Source organism: Schistocerca gregaria, chromosome 1 (assembly GCF_023897955.1).
Source record: "Schistocerca gregaria isolate iqSchGreg1 chromosome 1, iqSchGreg1.2, whole genome shotgun sequence".
In the NCBI taxonomy this organism is placed as follows: domain Eukaryota; kingdom Metazoa; phylum Arthropoda; class Insecta; order Orthoptera; family Acrididae; genus Schistocerca; species Schistocerca gregaria.
The window spans coordinates 221,483,270-221,500,208 of NC_064920.1; the positions used below are offsets into that span (position 1 = coordinate 221,483,270).

A 16,939-nucleotide genomic window follows, 5' to 3' on the forward strand; every position below is an offset into this window, starting at 1 on the left:
TCACGGGAGCCTCCACTGCGGAGCACCTTCGTAATTTACGTTCACTGTTTCGGGCTTTGCATTCGGCTGGGTTGAGGTGCAATCTGGACAAGTCACAGTTCTTCCAGCCCTCCATTGAGTATCTTGGTTTCCACTTGTCCCGTGAGGGCATACGCCCTCTCTGTGAGCACGTTGCGGCCATTAACGCTCTACCCCGGCCGTCTATGGTCAAAGAACTTCAGGCGTTTCTAGGCAAGATTGCTTATTATCACAAATTCATTCCATCCGCAGCAGCGGTAGCTTATCCTCTGCATCAGCTGTTACGCAAAAACGTCCCCTTCTGTTGGTCCGACGGGTGTGAGCAGGCTTTTGTCCGCCTGAAGGCTCATTTGCAGTCGGCGCCTTGTCTTGCCACATTCCGTCCGGGTCAGCACTTGGTTCTGGCGACTGACGCGTCACAGTATGGCCTAGGGGCTGTTCTCGCCCATCGGTATGAGGATGGGTCGGAACGACCCATTGCCTATGCTTCCAAGACCCTCAACGAGGCGCAACGGCGTTACTCTCAAATCGAAAAGGAGGCGCTCGCTATCATTTATGCTCTAAAAAAGTTCAGCGTTTTTTGTATGGTTCTAAGTTTCACCTCATCACCGACCACAAACCGCTGGTCTCTCTGTTCAGCCCCTCGGCGTCACTTCCGGATAAGGCAGCTCACCACCTGCAACGTTGGGCCTTATACTTGTCTCGTTTTCATTATGAGATTCACTATCGCCCCACGGCCCAGCACGCAAACGCGGATGCATTGTCGCGATTGCCGATGGGCCCCGACCCTGTTTTCGATCGTGATGAACTCCTCTGTTTCCACATTGATGAGGAAGAATGTCGTGCAGTCGAGGGCTTTCCACTTACATGTTCGCAGGTCGCGTCAGCTACTGCGCGGGACCCGGTCCTGCGTCGGGTGATCGGTTTTGTTCAACGAGGTTGGCCGGACAGGACCGGGGGCCGGGCATCGGATCCCCTTCGCAACTACCATGCCTTGCGCCTTCGTCTGTCTGTTCGTGATGGTGTTGTTCTTCTGGCCACGGATGGCGCATCTCCACGGGTCGTGGTGCCAGCCTCTCTTCGCAAAGATGTTCTCAAACTGTTGCACGGAGGCCATTGGGGTATTTCTCGGACTAAGTCCCTGGCCCGCAGGCACGTTTATTGGCCCGGCATTGATTCGGACATCGCCCATATGGTTGCTGCATGTGGCCAGTGTGCTCAACAACTGGCGGCACCTCGTACAATGCCCTCTCCGTGGCCTGATCCAGCTCAGCCATGGGAACGGGTGCACGCCGACTTTGCTGGCCCCTTCCTCGGTACTTATTGGCTACTGTTGATTGACGCCTTCTCGAAGTTTCCATTTGTTGTTAGATGTCCGTCGCCCACCACTGCGGCGACGACGCTGGCTTTGTCCAAAATCTTTGCGCTAGAAGGTCTTCCATCCACGATCGTCACGGACAATGGCCCTCAGTTTTCTTCGCAGGCTTTCCGTGATTTTTGTACTGGACAAGGGATTCATCATGTTACCGCACCTTCCTTCCATCCGCAATCGAATGGGGAGGTCGAGCGCCTTGTCCGCACTTTCAAATGCCAGATGAAATAATTCCTTAGTGATTTTTCCACAGATGACGCCCTGCTGCAATTTCTGAGTTCTTATCGCTTCACGCCTCTGGGTGATCGCAGCCCTGCTGAACTCTTGCATGGCCGCCAACCGCGCACTCTACTGCACCTGCTTCACCCTGTCAGGCCTTGTACTGTGTCCCCTAGTGTGGGAAAATACTCGGTGGGCGCCGACGTGTGAGCACGAGGGTATGGATCTCGCCCTAAATGGATTCCAAGGGTGGTCAAGGCTCTTCGCGGCTGCCGGCTTTGTGAAATCCGTACGGGCGACGGCACGGTTGTTCGCCATTACGACCAGATGCGCCCACGAGTGGTAGCCACGCCTGTGCCACCGCCCCATCCTTCGCCTCCACCAGCTCGAGACGCCAGTCCTGTCGCTGCTGCCGATCTACCGTCCGTGTTGATGCAGCCGCCGTCGCTGCCGCTTCCAAGTACTCCGGAACCGGCCCCAGTCGCTACGCCGCCTTCTCCGGGACCCATCTCGCTGGAGCACACTCCCAGGTCAATGACACCTATGGATGCTGCTCCGGAGTTTTCACCCATCATCTCATCCAGGAGGCACGTTCCACGCACGAGCTTCCGTCCTGGACATTTTCGACCATACTCCCGTGTCTCTGCGCGGGATCTCCTCGGGGCCTCACAAGAGGCCATGGATGTCTCTGCGCTGTCCATGTCTCCAAGGAAGTGAGTGTTTATTTTTTTCAAGGGGGGAAAAGTGTTGTGATAGTGCCACGACATTTAACAGTGCCGCCACGACAGTACGCACAAACGGCGATAGAGGCGCTCCGCAAATCGGATGAGCGCGGGAGCGCCACCTAGCTACGAACGGCACCGGCCGCATGTCACGGCACAGCAGTCGAATACGAGAGACTGAGTTGTAATCATGTGATCAGCTATTGTTTCTAAGAGAGAGTGTGAAAATCCACGCAATTATTGTGATTAAAGGTTATAACACAGACTATATGGGGTATTTACAATAAAAATAAAAGGTAGTAATACATAGAACATGGAGATTGGTTCACTGAAAGTATGGTTCTTTACTCATCTGGTGGAAAAGTGTTAAGTGTAATTATTCGATTGAAAGCTTCACTGAGGAAGTTTCAAAGATTGAAAAATGGAATTATATGTTTTATTTTTCGAGCACTGAAAATTATAGTAAGTGTTCATGTAGAAGTATTTCAGAAATGTATATAAAGAATGTGAACTTTTGTATTTTTCTTAAAAAATGTTCTTACTGTAAATCTTGACATGTCTCCTTCACATCAAATCAAATGTCTGGAAAATTGTATATAATAAATAAATCACATTCCACACCACAGCTGCCTTACAATGGCTGTTTCACTCCTATGGTTTCTTTAGAAAAAATAATAGGACAGAAAGCAGTGATTCCATGCACACAATTAGCCTTTGAAAAGATGTGAAGGTCTGCCTTCCATTTCATTTGCAAAAATAAATTTGCACAACATACACTACACGATAAAAGTATTTGGACACCCCCAAAAACATATGTTTTTCATATTATGTGCACTGTGCTTCCACCTACTGCCAGGTACTCCATTATCAGTGACCTTAGTAGTCATTAGACATTGTGAGAGAACAGAATGAGGCACTCCGCGGAACTCACGGACTTCGAATGTGGTCAGGAGATTGGGTGTCACTTGTGTCATATGTCTGTACATGAGTTTTCCACGCTCCTAAACCTCTCTAGATCCACTGTTTCCAAAGTGATAGTCAAGTGAAAATGTGAAGGGACATGTACAACACAAAAGCATACAGGCCGACCTTGTCTGCTGACTGACAGAGACCGCTGACAGTTGAAGAGTGTGTAATAGGCAGACATCTATCAAGACCATCACACAGGAATTCCAAACCGCATCAGGACCCACTGCAAATACTATGACAGTTAGACGGGAGATTAGAAAACTTAAATTTCATGGTCGAGTGTCTGCTCATAAGCCACACATCACACCGGTAAATGCCAAATGACGCCTTGCTTGGTGTAAGGAGCGTAAACATTGGACAATTGAACAATGGAAAAACATTGAGTGGAGTGACGAATCATCGTACACAATATGGTGATCCGATGGCAAGGTGCGGGTATGGCAATGTAGTGTTTCCTTTCCTTGGGGTTCTGCAGTGAAAATACAAAATAGAAAATCTGATTGGCTTTTGAATTTTGATGGAATAAGTTACGGATAAGGCGGACTTCGTATTATTGATTGAGATAGTGCTGTAATTTGACAGCGCCAGGGAGACCGGGTTGACAACACTACAAAAAGTGACTGTACGGAAATAGCATCAGAAATTAGTTGAAATTTACTTTATAATTATGTTAGAAATGTAGTATTAATTATAATATAGTCTTCGTGGCTACTTCTTAATTTTCTTGTAGTATGATCTGTTTTTATTGTTCTCCGTCTGTTGAAAATTTCTTTAAGTTGTCACTGTCAGGATTAATTTATAAATTTGGTGATAACCATTTCGAATCACTATTGAAATAACTTCATTTCATAATATAGTTTTAATTTCCACTTAAAAGCATATTTAACACAGCGCCAAAATGTACATGTCTTTCGTATGAAGACACGAGAGAGAGAGAGAGAGAGAGAGAGAGAGAGAGAGAGAGTAATCAATTAGTTGTTAAAAACAAACACCTACACAAAAGTAAAAACAAAAGATCAAAATTATTTATAAAAATCGGTTGCTGGTGCAGCGTGATCGTAAATCATATCTTTGTATTGGCGGAGGTGCGGTAGTCAAAGTACCGTTACAGCAAATCCGCAGTGAAAGTCATCTTCCAGCATGTGTAGTGCCAACAGTAAAATTCGGAAGTGGTGGTGTGATGGTGTGGTCATGTTTTTCATTGAGTGGGCTTGCAGCCCTTGTTGTTTTGCATGGGACTACCACAGCACAGGCCTACATTAATGTATTAAGCATCTTCTTGCTTCCCACTGCTGAAGAGCAATTCGGGTATGGCGATTGCATCTTTCAACACGATCTAGCACCTGTACATAATGCATGCATGTGGTGTAGTGGTTACATGACAATAACATCCCTGTAATGGACTGGCCTGCACAGAGTCCTGATCTGAATCATATAGAAAACCTTTGGGATGTTTTGGGACACCAGCTTCGTGCCAGACCTCATCGACCGATATCGACACCTCTCCTAAGTGCAGCACTCCATGAAGAATGGAGTGACATTCACCAATAAACTTTCCAGCACTTGATTGAACATATGCCTGCGAGAGTGGAAGCTGTCATCAAGGCTAAGGGTGGGCCAACACCATATTGAATTCCAGCATTACCAATGGAAGGTGCAACGAACTTGTAAATCATTTTCGGCCAGGTGTCTGGATACTTTTGATCACACAGCGTATATATCCAGTGGTTACCATAAGACCATAAGCTGTCAGGAATATGAATGATCATGATCAGTTAAGAAACTTAAGCAAGACAGAATTGCTGGTCAGTATTTCCCTAAGCAGGCATAATGTGTAGTACTGTTGACAGACACATTTAACCGCAAAAGTGATTCAATCCCTAGCTTTTGGAACTAATAGTTCCCTTTTCATAGATGAGCAAGTGATAGGTTGAGGAAGTTTCAATGGGGGTTTGAGTGACCTGTCCTTCATTTTATCCCTCCCTGCCTTTCATGTCATGTGGAATTCTAATGTTTTGGAATCTGACTATTGATGTGCAACAATATTTGTGGATTAAATCACAATAACAGCTTGTGAAAACTAAAATTGGAGGTTCTTAAGAGAATCATCATTTAAAATTATTTTTATATTCACTTATTGTGATTTTTTTTTCTTTCAGTACAGTGGTTGTCCACACATTTTGAAAAGTGTGCTCCCTGACGCCGTTGGATAAGCAGCTGCTGCAGCAAGTCGTATAACCCTAGCTTACTTATTTGTTAGATAGTTTAATTAATTTCTTTGCGTGTTTTTGGGTACTTGCATTGTTTAATTCATATATTTCGGGCGTATTATAGTATTTGAGGGTTGTAGCATCGCGCCTTAGTACCTGAATAGTGCAAATTCGCGTAGTCGTCTGTCTTCTGTTTTTGTTTTGAACGGCCAGTGTCGGTTGGCCAGTCAGTGTGCTCCCTGCCGCCGTTGGATAAGCAGCTGCTGCAGCAAGTCGTATAACCCTAGCTTACTTATTTGTTAGATAGTTTAATTAATTTCTTTGCGTGTTTTTGGGTACTTGCATTGTTTAATTCATATATTTCGGGCGTATTATAGTATTTGAGGGTTGTAGCATCGCGCCTTAGTACCTGAATAGTGCAAATTCGCGTAGTCGTCTGTCTTCTGTTTTTGTTTTGAACGGCCAGTGTCGGTTGGCCAGTCAGTGTGCTCCCTGCCGCCGTTGGATAAGCAGCTGCTGCAGCAAGTCGTATAACCCTAGCTTACTTATTTGTTAGATAGTTTAATTAATTTCTTTGCGTGTTTTTGGGTACTTGCATTGTTTAATTCATATATTTCGGGCGTATTATAGTATTTGACAGTTGTAGCATCGCGCTTTAGTGTTTACTTTGTAGATTCTTATTTAAATTGCGTGTGAGTTTCGTATAGGAGGTGCAATTTCGAGTTTTAGTTACTGTAATCGTAAATTCAGCAGATTGTAGCACAGTCGTTAGGCATTTGTACAGGTTAGTTGATACATTCTTTGTGTGTTCCGCTTGCGTTATCTAGGCACGGACTCGTGTTTCAGTAACTGTTGTTAAACATCAATTAGAATGGACAGGGACTGCGATTGCTGTGTTCGGATGAGGGCTGACTTGGCATCCCTTCGCTCACAGCTGCAATCGGCGCTGACTTCGGTCGCGCAGATTGAGGCTGTTGCCAATGGGCACCACTGTGGGGAGCCGGACTCGGTAACACGGGGATGTCAACCTCATCCCGTCTGTCCCCAGATCGGTCTGCCGCTTTGGTTGCCCCGGTTGCTGCCCGCAGTGGGGCTGAGCCCTCGCCTGTGGTTGATTGGGAGGTCGTTCCAAGGCGTGGCAGGCAGCGAAAGGCATCCCCGGAGGCTGATCAGAAAGCCTCCCCGGTGCGTCTGACAAACCGGTTTCAGGCACTGTCTCTGGCTGAGCCAGATGCAGCTGCCTGCCCTGTTTCAGAGGATCATTCTCAGCATTCAAGGTCCGGGCAATCGCAGAGGGTGGGCTTATTGGTAGTTGGGAGCTCCAATGTTAGGCGCGTAATGGGGCCCCTTAGGGATATGGCGGCTAAGGAGGGGAAGAAATCCAGTGTGCACTCCGTGTGCATTCCGGGAGGAGTCATTCCTGATGTGGAAAGGGTCCTTCCGGATGCCATGAAGAGCACAGGGTGCAGCCAGCTGCAGGTGGTGGCACATGTCGGCACTAATGACGTGTGTCGCTTTGGATCTGAGGAAATTCTCTCTGGATTCCAGCGGCTATCTGATTTGGTGAAGGCTGCCGGTCTTGCTTATGAGATGAAGGCAGAGCTCACCATCTGCAGCATCGTTGACAGAACCGACTGGGGACCTTTGGTGCAGAGCCGGGTGGAGGGTCTGAATCAGAGGCTCAGACGGTTTTGCGGCCGTATTGGCTGCAGATTCCTTGACTTGCGCCATAGGGTGGTGGGGTTTCGGGTTCCGCTGAATAGGTCAGGAGTTCACTACACTCAGCTGGCGGCTACACGGGTAGCGGAGGCTGTGTGGCATGGACTGGGCGGTTTTTTAGGTTAGAAGGCCTCGGGAAAGTGCGGGATGGGCTGCAATGTCAAAGGGTGCTTGGCAATTACAGGACGTGCTTGGATCAAGGAACAGTCGGAATTATAGTTATAAACTGTTGTAGTTGCGCTGGAAAAGTCCCTGAGCTTCAAGCGCTAATAGAAAGCACAGAAGCTGATATCGTTATAGGTACAGAAAGCTGGCTAAAGCCTGAAATAAGTTCCGCAGAAATTTTTATGAAGTCTCAGACGGTGTTCAGGAAAGATAGATTAGGCAGAATTGGTGGTGGAGTGTTGGTGTCTGTCAGTAGTGGTTTATCTTGTAGTGAAGTCGAAGTAGATACTCCGTGCGAATTGGTGTGGGTGGAGGTTATACTTAACAGCCGAATTAGGTTAATAATTGGCTCCTTCTACCGACCCCCAGACTCCGATGATACAGTTGTGGAACAGTTCAGAGAAAGTTTGAGTCTCGTAACAAATAAATACCCCACTCATACGGTTATAGTTGGTGGGGACTTCAACCTACCCTCGGTATGTTGGCAAAAATACTTGTTCAAAACCGGTGGTAGGCAGAAAACGTCTTCCGAGATTGTCCTAAATGCATTCTCCGAAAATTATTTAGAGCAGTTAGTCCACGAACCCACGCGAATTGTAAATGGTTGCGAAAACACACTTGACCTCTTGGCCACAAACAATCCAGAGCTGATAGAGAGCATCATGACTGATACAGGGATTAGTGATCACAAGGTCATTGTAGCTAGGCTCAATACCATTTCTTCCAAATCCATCAGAAACAAACGCAAAATAATTTTATTTAAAAAAGCGGATAAAGTGCCACTAGAAGCCTTCCTAAAAGACAATTTCCATTCCTTCCGAACTGACTATGCGAATGTAGACGAGATGTGGCTCAAATTCAAAGATATAGTAGCAACAGCAATTGAGATATTCATACCTCATAAATTGGTAAGAGATGGAACGGATCCCCCGTGGTACACAAAAAAGGTCCGAACGCTGTTGCAGAGGCAACGGAAAAAGCATGCGAAGTTCAGAAGAACGCGAAATCCTGAAGATGGGCTAAAATTTACAGACGCGCGAAATTTGGCACGTACTTCGATGCGAGATGCCTTTAATAGGTTCCACAACGAAACATTGTCTCGAAATTTGGTAGAAAATCCGAAGAAATTCTGGTCGTATGTAAAGTACACAAGCGGCAAGACGCAGTCAATACCTTCGCTGCGCAGTGCCGATGGTACTGTTATCGACGACTGTGCCGCTAAAGCGGAGTTATTGAACGCAGTTTTCCGAAATTCCTTCACCAGGGAAGACGAATGGAATATTCCAGAATTTGAAACACGAACATCTGCTAGCATGAGTTTCTTAGAAGTAGATACCTTAGGGGTTGCGAAGCAACTCAAATCGCTTGATACGGGCAAGTCTTCAGGTCCAGATTGTATACCGATTAGGTTCCTTTCAGATTACGCTGATACTATAGCTCCCTACTTAGCACTCATATACAATCGCTCGCTCACCGATAGATCTGTACCTACAGATTGGAAAATTGCGCAGGTCGCACCAGTGTTCAAGAAGGGTAGTAGGAGTAATCCATTTAACTACAGACCTATATCATTGACGTCGGTTTGCAGTAGGGTTTTGGAGCATATACTGTATTCAAACATTATGAATCACCTCGAAGGAAACGATCTATTGACACGTAATCAGCATGGTTTCAGAAAACATCGCTCTTGTGCAACGCAGCTAGCTCTTTATTCGCACGAAGTAATGGCCGCTATCGACAGGGGATCTCAAGTTGATTCCGTATTTCTAGACTTCCGGAAAGCTTTTGACACCGTTCCTCACAAGCAACTTCTAATCAAGCTGCGGAGCTATGGGGTATCGTCTCAGTTGTGCGACTGGATTCGTGATTTCCTGTCAGGAAGGTCGCAGTTCGTAGTAATAGACGGCAAATCATCGAGTAAAACTGAAGTGATATCAGGTGTTCCTGGGACCTCTACTGTTCCTGATCTATATAAATGACCTGGGTGACAATCTGAGCAGTTCTCTTAGGTTGTTCGCAGATGATGCTGTAATTTACCGTCTAGTAAGGTCATCCGAAGACCAGTATCAGCTGCAAAGCGATTTAGAAAAGATTGCTGTATGGTGTGTCAGGTGGCAGTTGACGCTAAATAACGAAAAGTGTGAGATGATCCACATGAGCTCCAAAAGAAATCCGTTGGAATTCGATTACTCGATAAATAGTACAATTCTCAAGGCTGTCAATTCAACTAAGTACCTGGGTGTTAAAATTACGAACAACTTCAGTTGGAAGGACCACATAGATAATATTGTCGGGAAGGCGAGCCAAAGGTTGTGTTTCATTGGCAGGACACTTAGAAGATGCAACAAGTCCACTAAAGAGACAGCTTACACTACACTCGTTCGTCCTCTGTTAGAATATTGCTGCGCGGTGTGGGATCCTTACCAGGTGGGATTGACGGAGGACATCGAGAGGGTGCAAAGAAGGGCAGCTCGTTTTGTATTATCGCGTTATAGGGGAGAGAGTGTGGCAGATATGATACACGAGTTGGGATGGAAGTCATTACAGCATAGACGTTTTTCGTCGCGGCGAGAGCTTTTTACGAAATTTCAGTCACCAACTTTCTCTTCCGAATGCGAAAATATTTTGTTGAGCCCAACCTACATAGGTAGGAATGATCATCAAAATAAAATAAGAGAAATCAGAGCTCGAACAGAAAGGTTTAGGTGTTCGTTTTTCCCGCTCGCTGTTCGGGAGTGGAATAGTAGAGAGATAATATGATTGTGGTTCGATGAACCCTCTGCCAAGCACTTAAATGTGAATTGCAGAGTAGTCATGTAGATGTAGATGTCATTTAGATGTAGATCCTCTATCTACTAATTATTTCACTGTACTATAAATTGCAAATATGACAACATACATAACACCAGTCTGACAGAATAACACGAATACACAAAAATAAATTGAAAATTATTTGAAAAAGTATCAAAAAAGAAAGGAAGTTACTTACCTGAACAGAATTACATTTCCCATAACATCTCATGTAAATATCATATGGAATTGGTGGTAAATCAAGAAGACCAAAGCTAACAACATCAAAATGGATCATTTTCATAAGCTGCTCACCACGTTTCTTGACTCTTCGCAACATCTGAGCATGCAAATTAAACATAATTCAAACTTTAGTTTCTCCCATTGTATAAAATTTTCAAGCAATTTATGGGTTTACTGCCATATTTAAGAATTTGTCATATTTCAGATGACTATCTCGTTATTTTTAGGGCACAAGTTTGATAGGAGAATGCTATGCAAGGAAAGTTAAGCCCTTGGCAGGTGGGACTTAACGGGCATAGCCCTACCTCTACTAAGGGTTTAGGTTTCCTTGCACAGTGTTTTCTCATTACATTTGTGCCCTGAAACTGACAGGGTGTTTACCTGTCGAAATGTTGGCAGCTGCCAAAGATGGCTGTAAATTCATAAACTCTTTGAGCAAAACTGTGTTGTTTAACACAAAAATAAAGTTATACACAATTAAAAAGTGGGGTGTGTCATTTCTATACAAAGTGTAATGAACAATTATAGCATAAAAATTATGTCTTCCTGAAAGATCTGAATAATTAAATAATGTGAACAAGACATACAACAGCAGTTTCCTGCAACATGCTGTACAATGTTTATTATATTTACTTCACACAGAAGAAAACAGCAAGTAGTTCAAAACTGATAGAAGTTTTGAAGTTAATTGTATTTAAATATCTAATTAAATAGTGAAAATATTTATGTCACTAAAGATGTGAAAACTGAGTCTGGTAGCCAAACCTGATCAATAATTATTTTGACAATATTAGTGATACAAGAAGAATATTTATTTACAACTGCAATTTAAACTCTTGTTTTAAAATTTTTTAACCAGTTCATTGCCGAAGAGACGGGGTGGAACAGAAAGTAAAAAACAACAAAAATGAGGCTTACAGGAAACACAATAAGAATGATAATCCACCATGTAAATGACAAAGAGTAGTAGGAAGGCTGTACGAGACAATGGAAACACCAAGGGAGCTGTTACTAAATAAATTAAGAAGTAATGGATGACAAGGGCTAAGTAGATGTTGGATTGCTATTTCCGTTTCCAGAAGTCAAAGAGTCATGAGCAGTTAAGAAGGTGGATGAATGATGCGTTCTGCAAAGAGAGAGGAAAAAAATACTTTACAGAGACACCTGTTTGCTTCTTGTCTCCACTTCACAACACATGCTGCAGCTGTTCTTTTCTTGTTTCCACTTCTGTCATAAACAAATTGACTCACTCATAAAGAAGATTAATGGAGAAATAGATGTCACCATTCATGCACTAACAATAAGGTTGACACAAAATGTTCAATGTACACAAAACAGAGTTCATGACAAACACAACTGACAGAGTGGTATTATTGGTTGATGTGTCGCATTGTACATTCCTCACCAATCTTCAGGGCTGCACACCATTCTACTGTTGAGCAAAGATGTCTAACTGGTCCAAATGATGAAACAGATGATGTAGTTGCTGCTGTTTTGGTCCATAATTTATTCAGGAACAGTAGATAGTTTACCAGCAATCTTGACAAACGTAAACTTCAGCTGATAGACCGCATGTGTGCTTTCTTGGTTATTTATGTTTTGTCTGTGATTTGGCTACATTATTCAGTACAGTGGGTGCACAGAGTAAGCTAACAGTTGGAACCCTCACCCACATATGAGCCTTAGAATAAGGAAGTATTATTAAAGGTGTCATAGGGGGCATCAGGTTATTTATGAAAGTTGGATAGATGGCAGAAGCTAATTCTGGAACATTCAATTTAATCACAAAGGGCAGCTACTGTAGCTTCTAGAATGCCATTGCAGAGGAATAGTATGGCAAAGATGAGGGCACTGTGTTGAAAATGTGAAGGAGCATCCCTCTTGGAAGAATTGACTTGGCAAAAAAAAAAAGGCAGTTGAGAGATAAGCAAGGAAGTAGTGTCAAACAGTGTAAAGTCTAGGAAGGAATAACAAAAATATTGTGAAAAGTGCAGACATACTCAACACATAAAGCAGGAATTGAATTGCAAACAGGCACAATGTAAAGGCTTCTAAACATTTAAGCTTTTGTACAAAAAAGTCCTTCTTTGGAAATGTTCTCACAAGCACAAATGACACACACATGGCCATTGTTTCTGGATGCTGTGAGGCCACAGCAGCTGGAGACAGAGTTCGTCTGTGTGTGTGTGTGTGTGTGTGTGTGTGTGAGAGAGAGAGAGAGAGAGAGAGAGAGAGAGAGAGAGAGAGAGAGTGTTTGTGCTTGTGTGAATGTGTGCGTGTTTTCTATTCTGAACCAGGAATCTTTTGTCTGAAAGCTTAAATATTTAGCAGTTTTTTCATCCTGCCTGTCAGCAAAAAATTTGTTGCTTTTTAAAGCATGTTTCTCTAAGAAAGCCTAGAAAGATTTTATATGCATCACAAGAGTTAGATGAGGTATTAAATTTTGATTTTCCTAATTTCCTTTGCAGAATAGTAATATGTCACAAGTGGAAGACTATAGCCTTATTTTGGTTAATTTTCAATGGGTTTGGATTGAGTAAAAATGAAGCAACAGAGCTCATAATGTGCCAGTCCCTTTAATGCAGCATCAGAATGGGAAAGCAGTCCCAAAATGGCTCCTATATTTATTGAGGGAGTCTGTGTGGTAGCATATCCATTTCTCATGAAGGCCCATCAAATGAGACACAGTTATTAACAAACAAGGAGTACCATACCAACTGTCAATGTAGACTCACTAGTACTAGCTGGTGGTATTGATAGGAGCACAGGTGTGGAAACAGCCATTAAATGTATGAAAACCAACACAGAGGAACATAGCAATGGATCCGGTTACATTACATGAATTTTATTGATCTATGAGAGTGGATGACTACAGAAAATTCACACCAGTTACACTTAATATCCTGTCACCATGTGTTAATCTTATGAAACATAGCACAAAAATCCTCTGAAACTGTTTTACCATTTAAGTGACATGGATCCTTCCAGCACTTTTTGAAGTCCAGATACGCTTGCTTTGTATCACCTTGATTTGTCCACTCTCTTTCATAGCAGTCCTCTTCTTTGTTCCACATTTTTCTGGCTACATTTAGCTTCCATTTCCATTCTCCCCTTATTCCTTTCAAGATTGTCTCTATTAATTTCCAACAGCTATGTCTTAGCAGCAATCTGCTATCTGTCCCATATTACATCATCAGCAACCCTAACCTCTATCTTCACTACTTGTCCCTTTCCGCCAATTAAATAAAGTATTAAAAATTCTGAAAGTTTTGTTTTTGGGTGTCAAGAAGTCCTACTCCAGCAATTCTTATTTCCGTGTTTTGTAGTGAATATTTTATCTCTAAATCAACCACTTGACAGGCAACACATCATGGTATTCACTGAAATGGAAATTCATTTCAAAGTCTTGTTTTTGGGAGCAAATGCTTCATAGACATGCTAACTGCATCAAGAAACTGATGATTCTTGCATTTTATACAAAAAAACAACATGTGCTATAATCATTAGCTTGTAAATTATGGTCCTCCTCAGCCAGTTCTCCAACCATTTCCCCAAATACGCACTAGCTCTGTTGTTGCTATATTAAGAAAGCAAAGAACAATACCACTTACCTGTTGTTGTAATCTTGTCTTCCTTGCACTTTCAAAATTTATGGAACTCTGTTTCATTTTTATGCTGACATTCTTTATTTCCTCAGATTTGTCATCCTCAAAACCTTCATCTTCAAAAACTTGCTCAGATCTTTCTAGTGGTGGTTTGTTTCTGAAAATGTAAGGTACTGCACATGTGAATGAGACATAAATATAGAATTATGAGATTATACATTTCATGACTAATATCCATCATTTGGTATTATTTACTTTAATTATTAAGAAACACAAAACGTTTTTCTCATTTCATTAAGATGCCAGGTATTACTTTCACACTGAGATGGTCATTACAAGTTGTATGCACATGAGCCATGGGAACATACCATCACTATGGTACTTGATGTACTTTGTATCCACTTGAAAACAGCTCAAAGCCAAGAACACATGACAAGGGGCAAATAAATGCATGTGCATCCACATATACAACTCAGGCAGAAAATGAATATGTTTTTAAAAGTATTGCTGGTTGTGGAATCCAAAATTAAAATCTTCATATTTATTCTTGGTATTTATTTGGAAATCATGTTTAAATACTAACTCTTTCAGTGATTTTGAACATGTTATGTGGCTTGGCTACCACGTGTTTGTCCTCATAGATGGATCAAGATTCATGAACTGGGTTCACAAGTACAGTATGCATTGCACCAGTTGATGTCATCTCATGGAATTAAGTTACAGGTTTGTGTCAGCTGAGCTGCATACCATCCAGACATTTCTTTATCAGATTGTCTGAGAATGATAGGCATCCATTGTCCTCCAACAATGTAATGTACTTGATGTACCTGTACTTCCCGTTGGGGTGCCCCAGGAAATCCACCAGCTTTTCTACACCTTATAAATTTTGATTTTTCAGTGGCAGAAGAACATATTACTCAGCACAATACAGTGTACATCATGACCTGGGCCATATGGATATGTCCTTCCCACCTCCTCCCTCACCACCACATGTGTTTCTCATTTCTGTGTTTATATACTGTTATTACTTCCTCTACACACTAAATGGTAGTTTTCTCTTGTCATTGTGAATAATAAAACAATACATACTCACCGTTTTTGAGCAACTGTGGCATTTTCCTTTTCAACAGCCAGTTTTAATTCTTGAATCCTTTTTTCTTTGCGCTGATTTTCAGCCAAGTCGTAGTTACCAGAATCCATTTTCTTTTCTTCTTCAACTGAAGGTTTCTGCTGTTGTGAAGAATTCTTCGCATCATTATCCTGAGCAACAATTTCACTGTTACTACTGTCAGAAGTACTTGATTCACTATTTTCATCAGAATCCGTGCACTCTTCAAAGTCAGATTCATAGTCCTACAAATTCAAAATATTGTTTAGAAGCTAGTATTGACTTTTGTCTGCCCAGAAAATAAGCATTCAGATCAGGAGTTTCAGTTCAAAAAATCGGAAACAACATCATAAATTAACAGAGCAGGTAATGAGTGGCTAACAGCAAAAATTCAAAAATGTACTTTAAAAGCTATTCATTCACAATTTCAAAGAGTAAGTAATAGCCTAAAACAAACAGTACCTGAAATACATGAAAACAATTTCCATGCAACTGTGTTCACTTTATTTAATTGTTAATGAACTATGACCAGCCTCAGTAGCTGAGAATGCCAATGCAAACCTCAAGAGGTAAGGGAATTTAAATCCTGGTGATGCAAAAGATTTACTGCCAGCATTTGGATGGCAACAGGATGAGAGGTGATGGCATAAATTTCCCAGTCAACATTCGTGTGAAAATGCCATGGATTAAATGTGAGACCTCTACATAGTGTCTCATGAAGTGAGGGCATGTTACACTGTTGATGGTGATCTGCCCAGTGGATGGGGACATTAAGCTCAGCAACCACCATGATGCTATTCGGCAGGAGAATTAAGCTATGTGCCAGCACTGAATTTCACCCTCTCTCTAACATTCATCCATAACAACACAAACCCAAAACTACAGTGTAGAAGCACTCACTACACAATCTACATAACACAAACACGTACTTGACATTTCTTAACTAGGATCTTGCTAAGAATGACAATGCCAGAGTCCTGCATCTGCTCTCCTACTATCATTCCCTGAGTATGGAACTAATCTAACATTAAATGAATGATAGGTATTCATGTCTACTCTGATACTTTGGAAATCACATTGAAGTGGATGGCAGAGGGTACTCTAACTACATATTAGGGTTTCTTGCCTGTCAATTTGCATATGGAGGGCAGCATGAATAACTGTTTAAATGTTCTGTACTAGTTCTAAGTAGTCTAAACTTCTCTTACTGGCTCCTGTGGAAATAATAAGTGGGAACTGTAGCAAGACAGGGCACAGCAATAGAAGAAAATTTGTTTGACACCCTGGAAGAGTTCTTGTTTGGGATCAAAGGACTACAATTGGGTCATCAGTTTCCGACAATGCTACAGCAGTTGCATTTCATGATGAAGGTCGTTCACCATCCAATGGTTGGGCGATCCAGCTACATACAGACCATCGTCAATGCCCCAGCTCATCGTCATGTCAACCAGATCATGACAATATATTGGAATTGCAGTGCAATGAGCTACTTGAATTATCCAGTGAGTTGTACTCAGACCGAAGCTGTGTTTCCTTTGTTCATTGTGTGCTTGAACAAAGATTGGACAAACAAAGTTAACTGGCTTTGTGTAGTGGTGTCAAAACAGTGACATTCTTTAAGTGCTATCAACTACACACTGAGGTGACAAAAGTCATGGGATAGCAAAACGTATTTAAACGGACCGTAGTAGTATTGCATACACAATGTGTAAAAGGGCAGTGCATTGGCGGAGATGTTGCTTGTACTCAGGTAATTCATGTGAAAAGGTTTCTGATGTGGTTATGGCCACATGATGGGA

General features: G+C 42.5%; 1 protein-coding gene across 1 annotated transcript in view; it reads right to left on the reverse strand.

Annotated features, from left to right (window-relative positions):
• The window catches only part of LOC126337834 (cytoplasmic dynein 2 intermediate chain 1), a 150,594-nt gene that overhangs the window by 114,182 nt on the left and 19,473 nt on the right, over window positions 1-16,939 (reverse strand). Inside the window, exons 6-8 of the mRNA XM_050001502.1 lie at window positions 15,126-15,385; window positions 14,039-14,189; window positions 10,384-10,524 (exon numbers count right to left, since the gene is read on the reverse strand). Of these exons, the coding sequence (XP_049857459.1) occupies window positions 10,384-10,524; window positions 14,039-14,189; window positions 15,126-15,385 (552 nt within the window). The remainder of the gene's footprint in view (window positions 1-10,383; window positions 10,525-14,038; window positions 14,190-15,125; window positions 15,386-16,939) is intronic.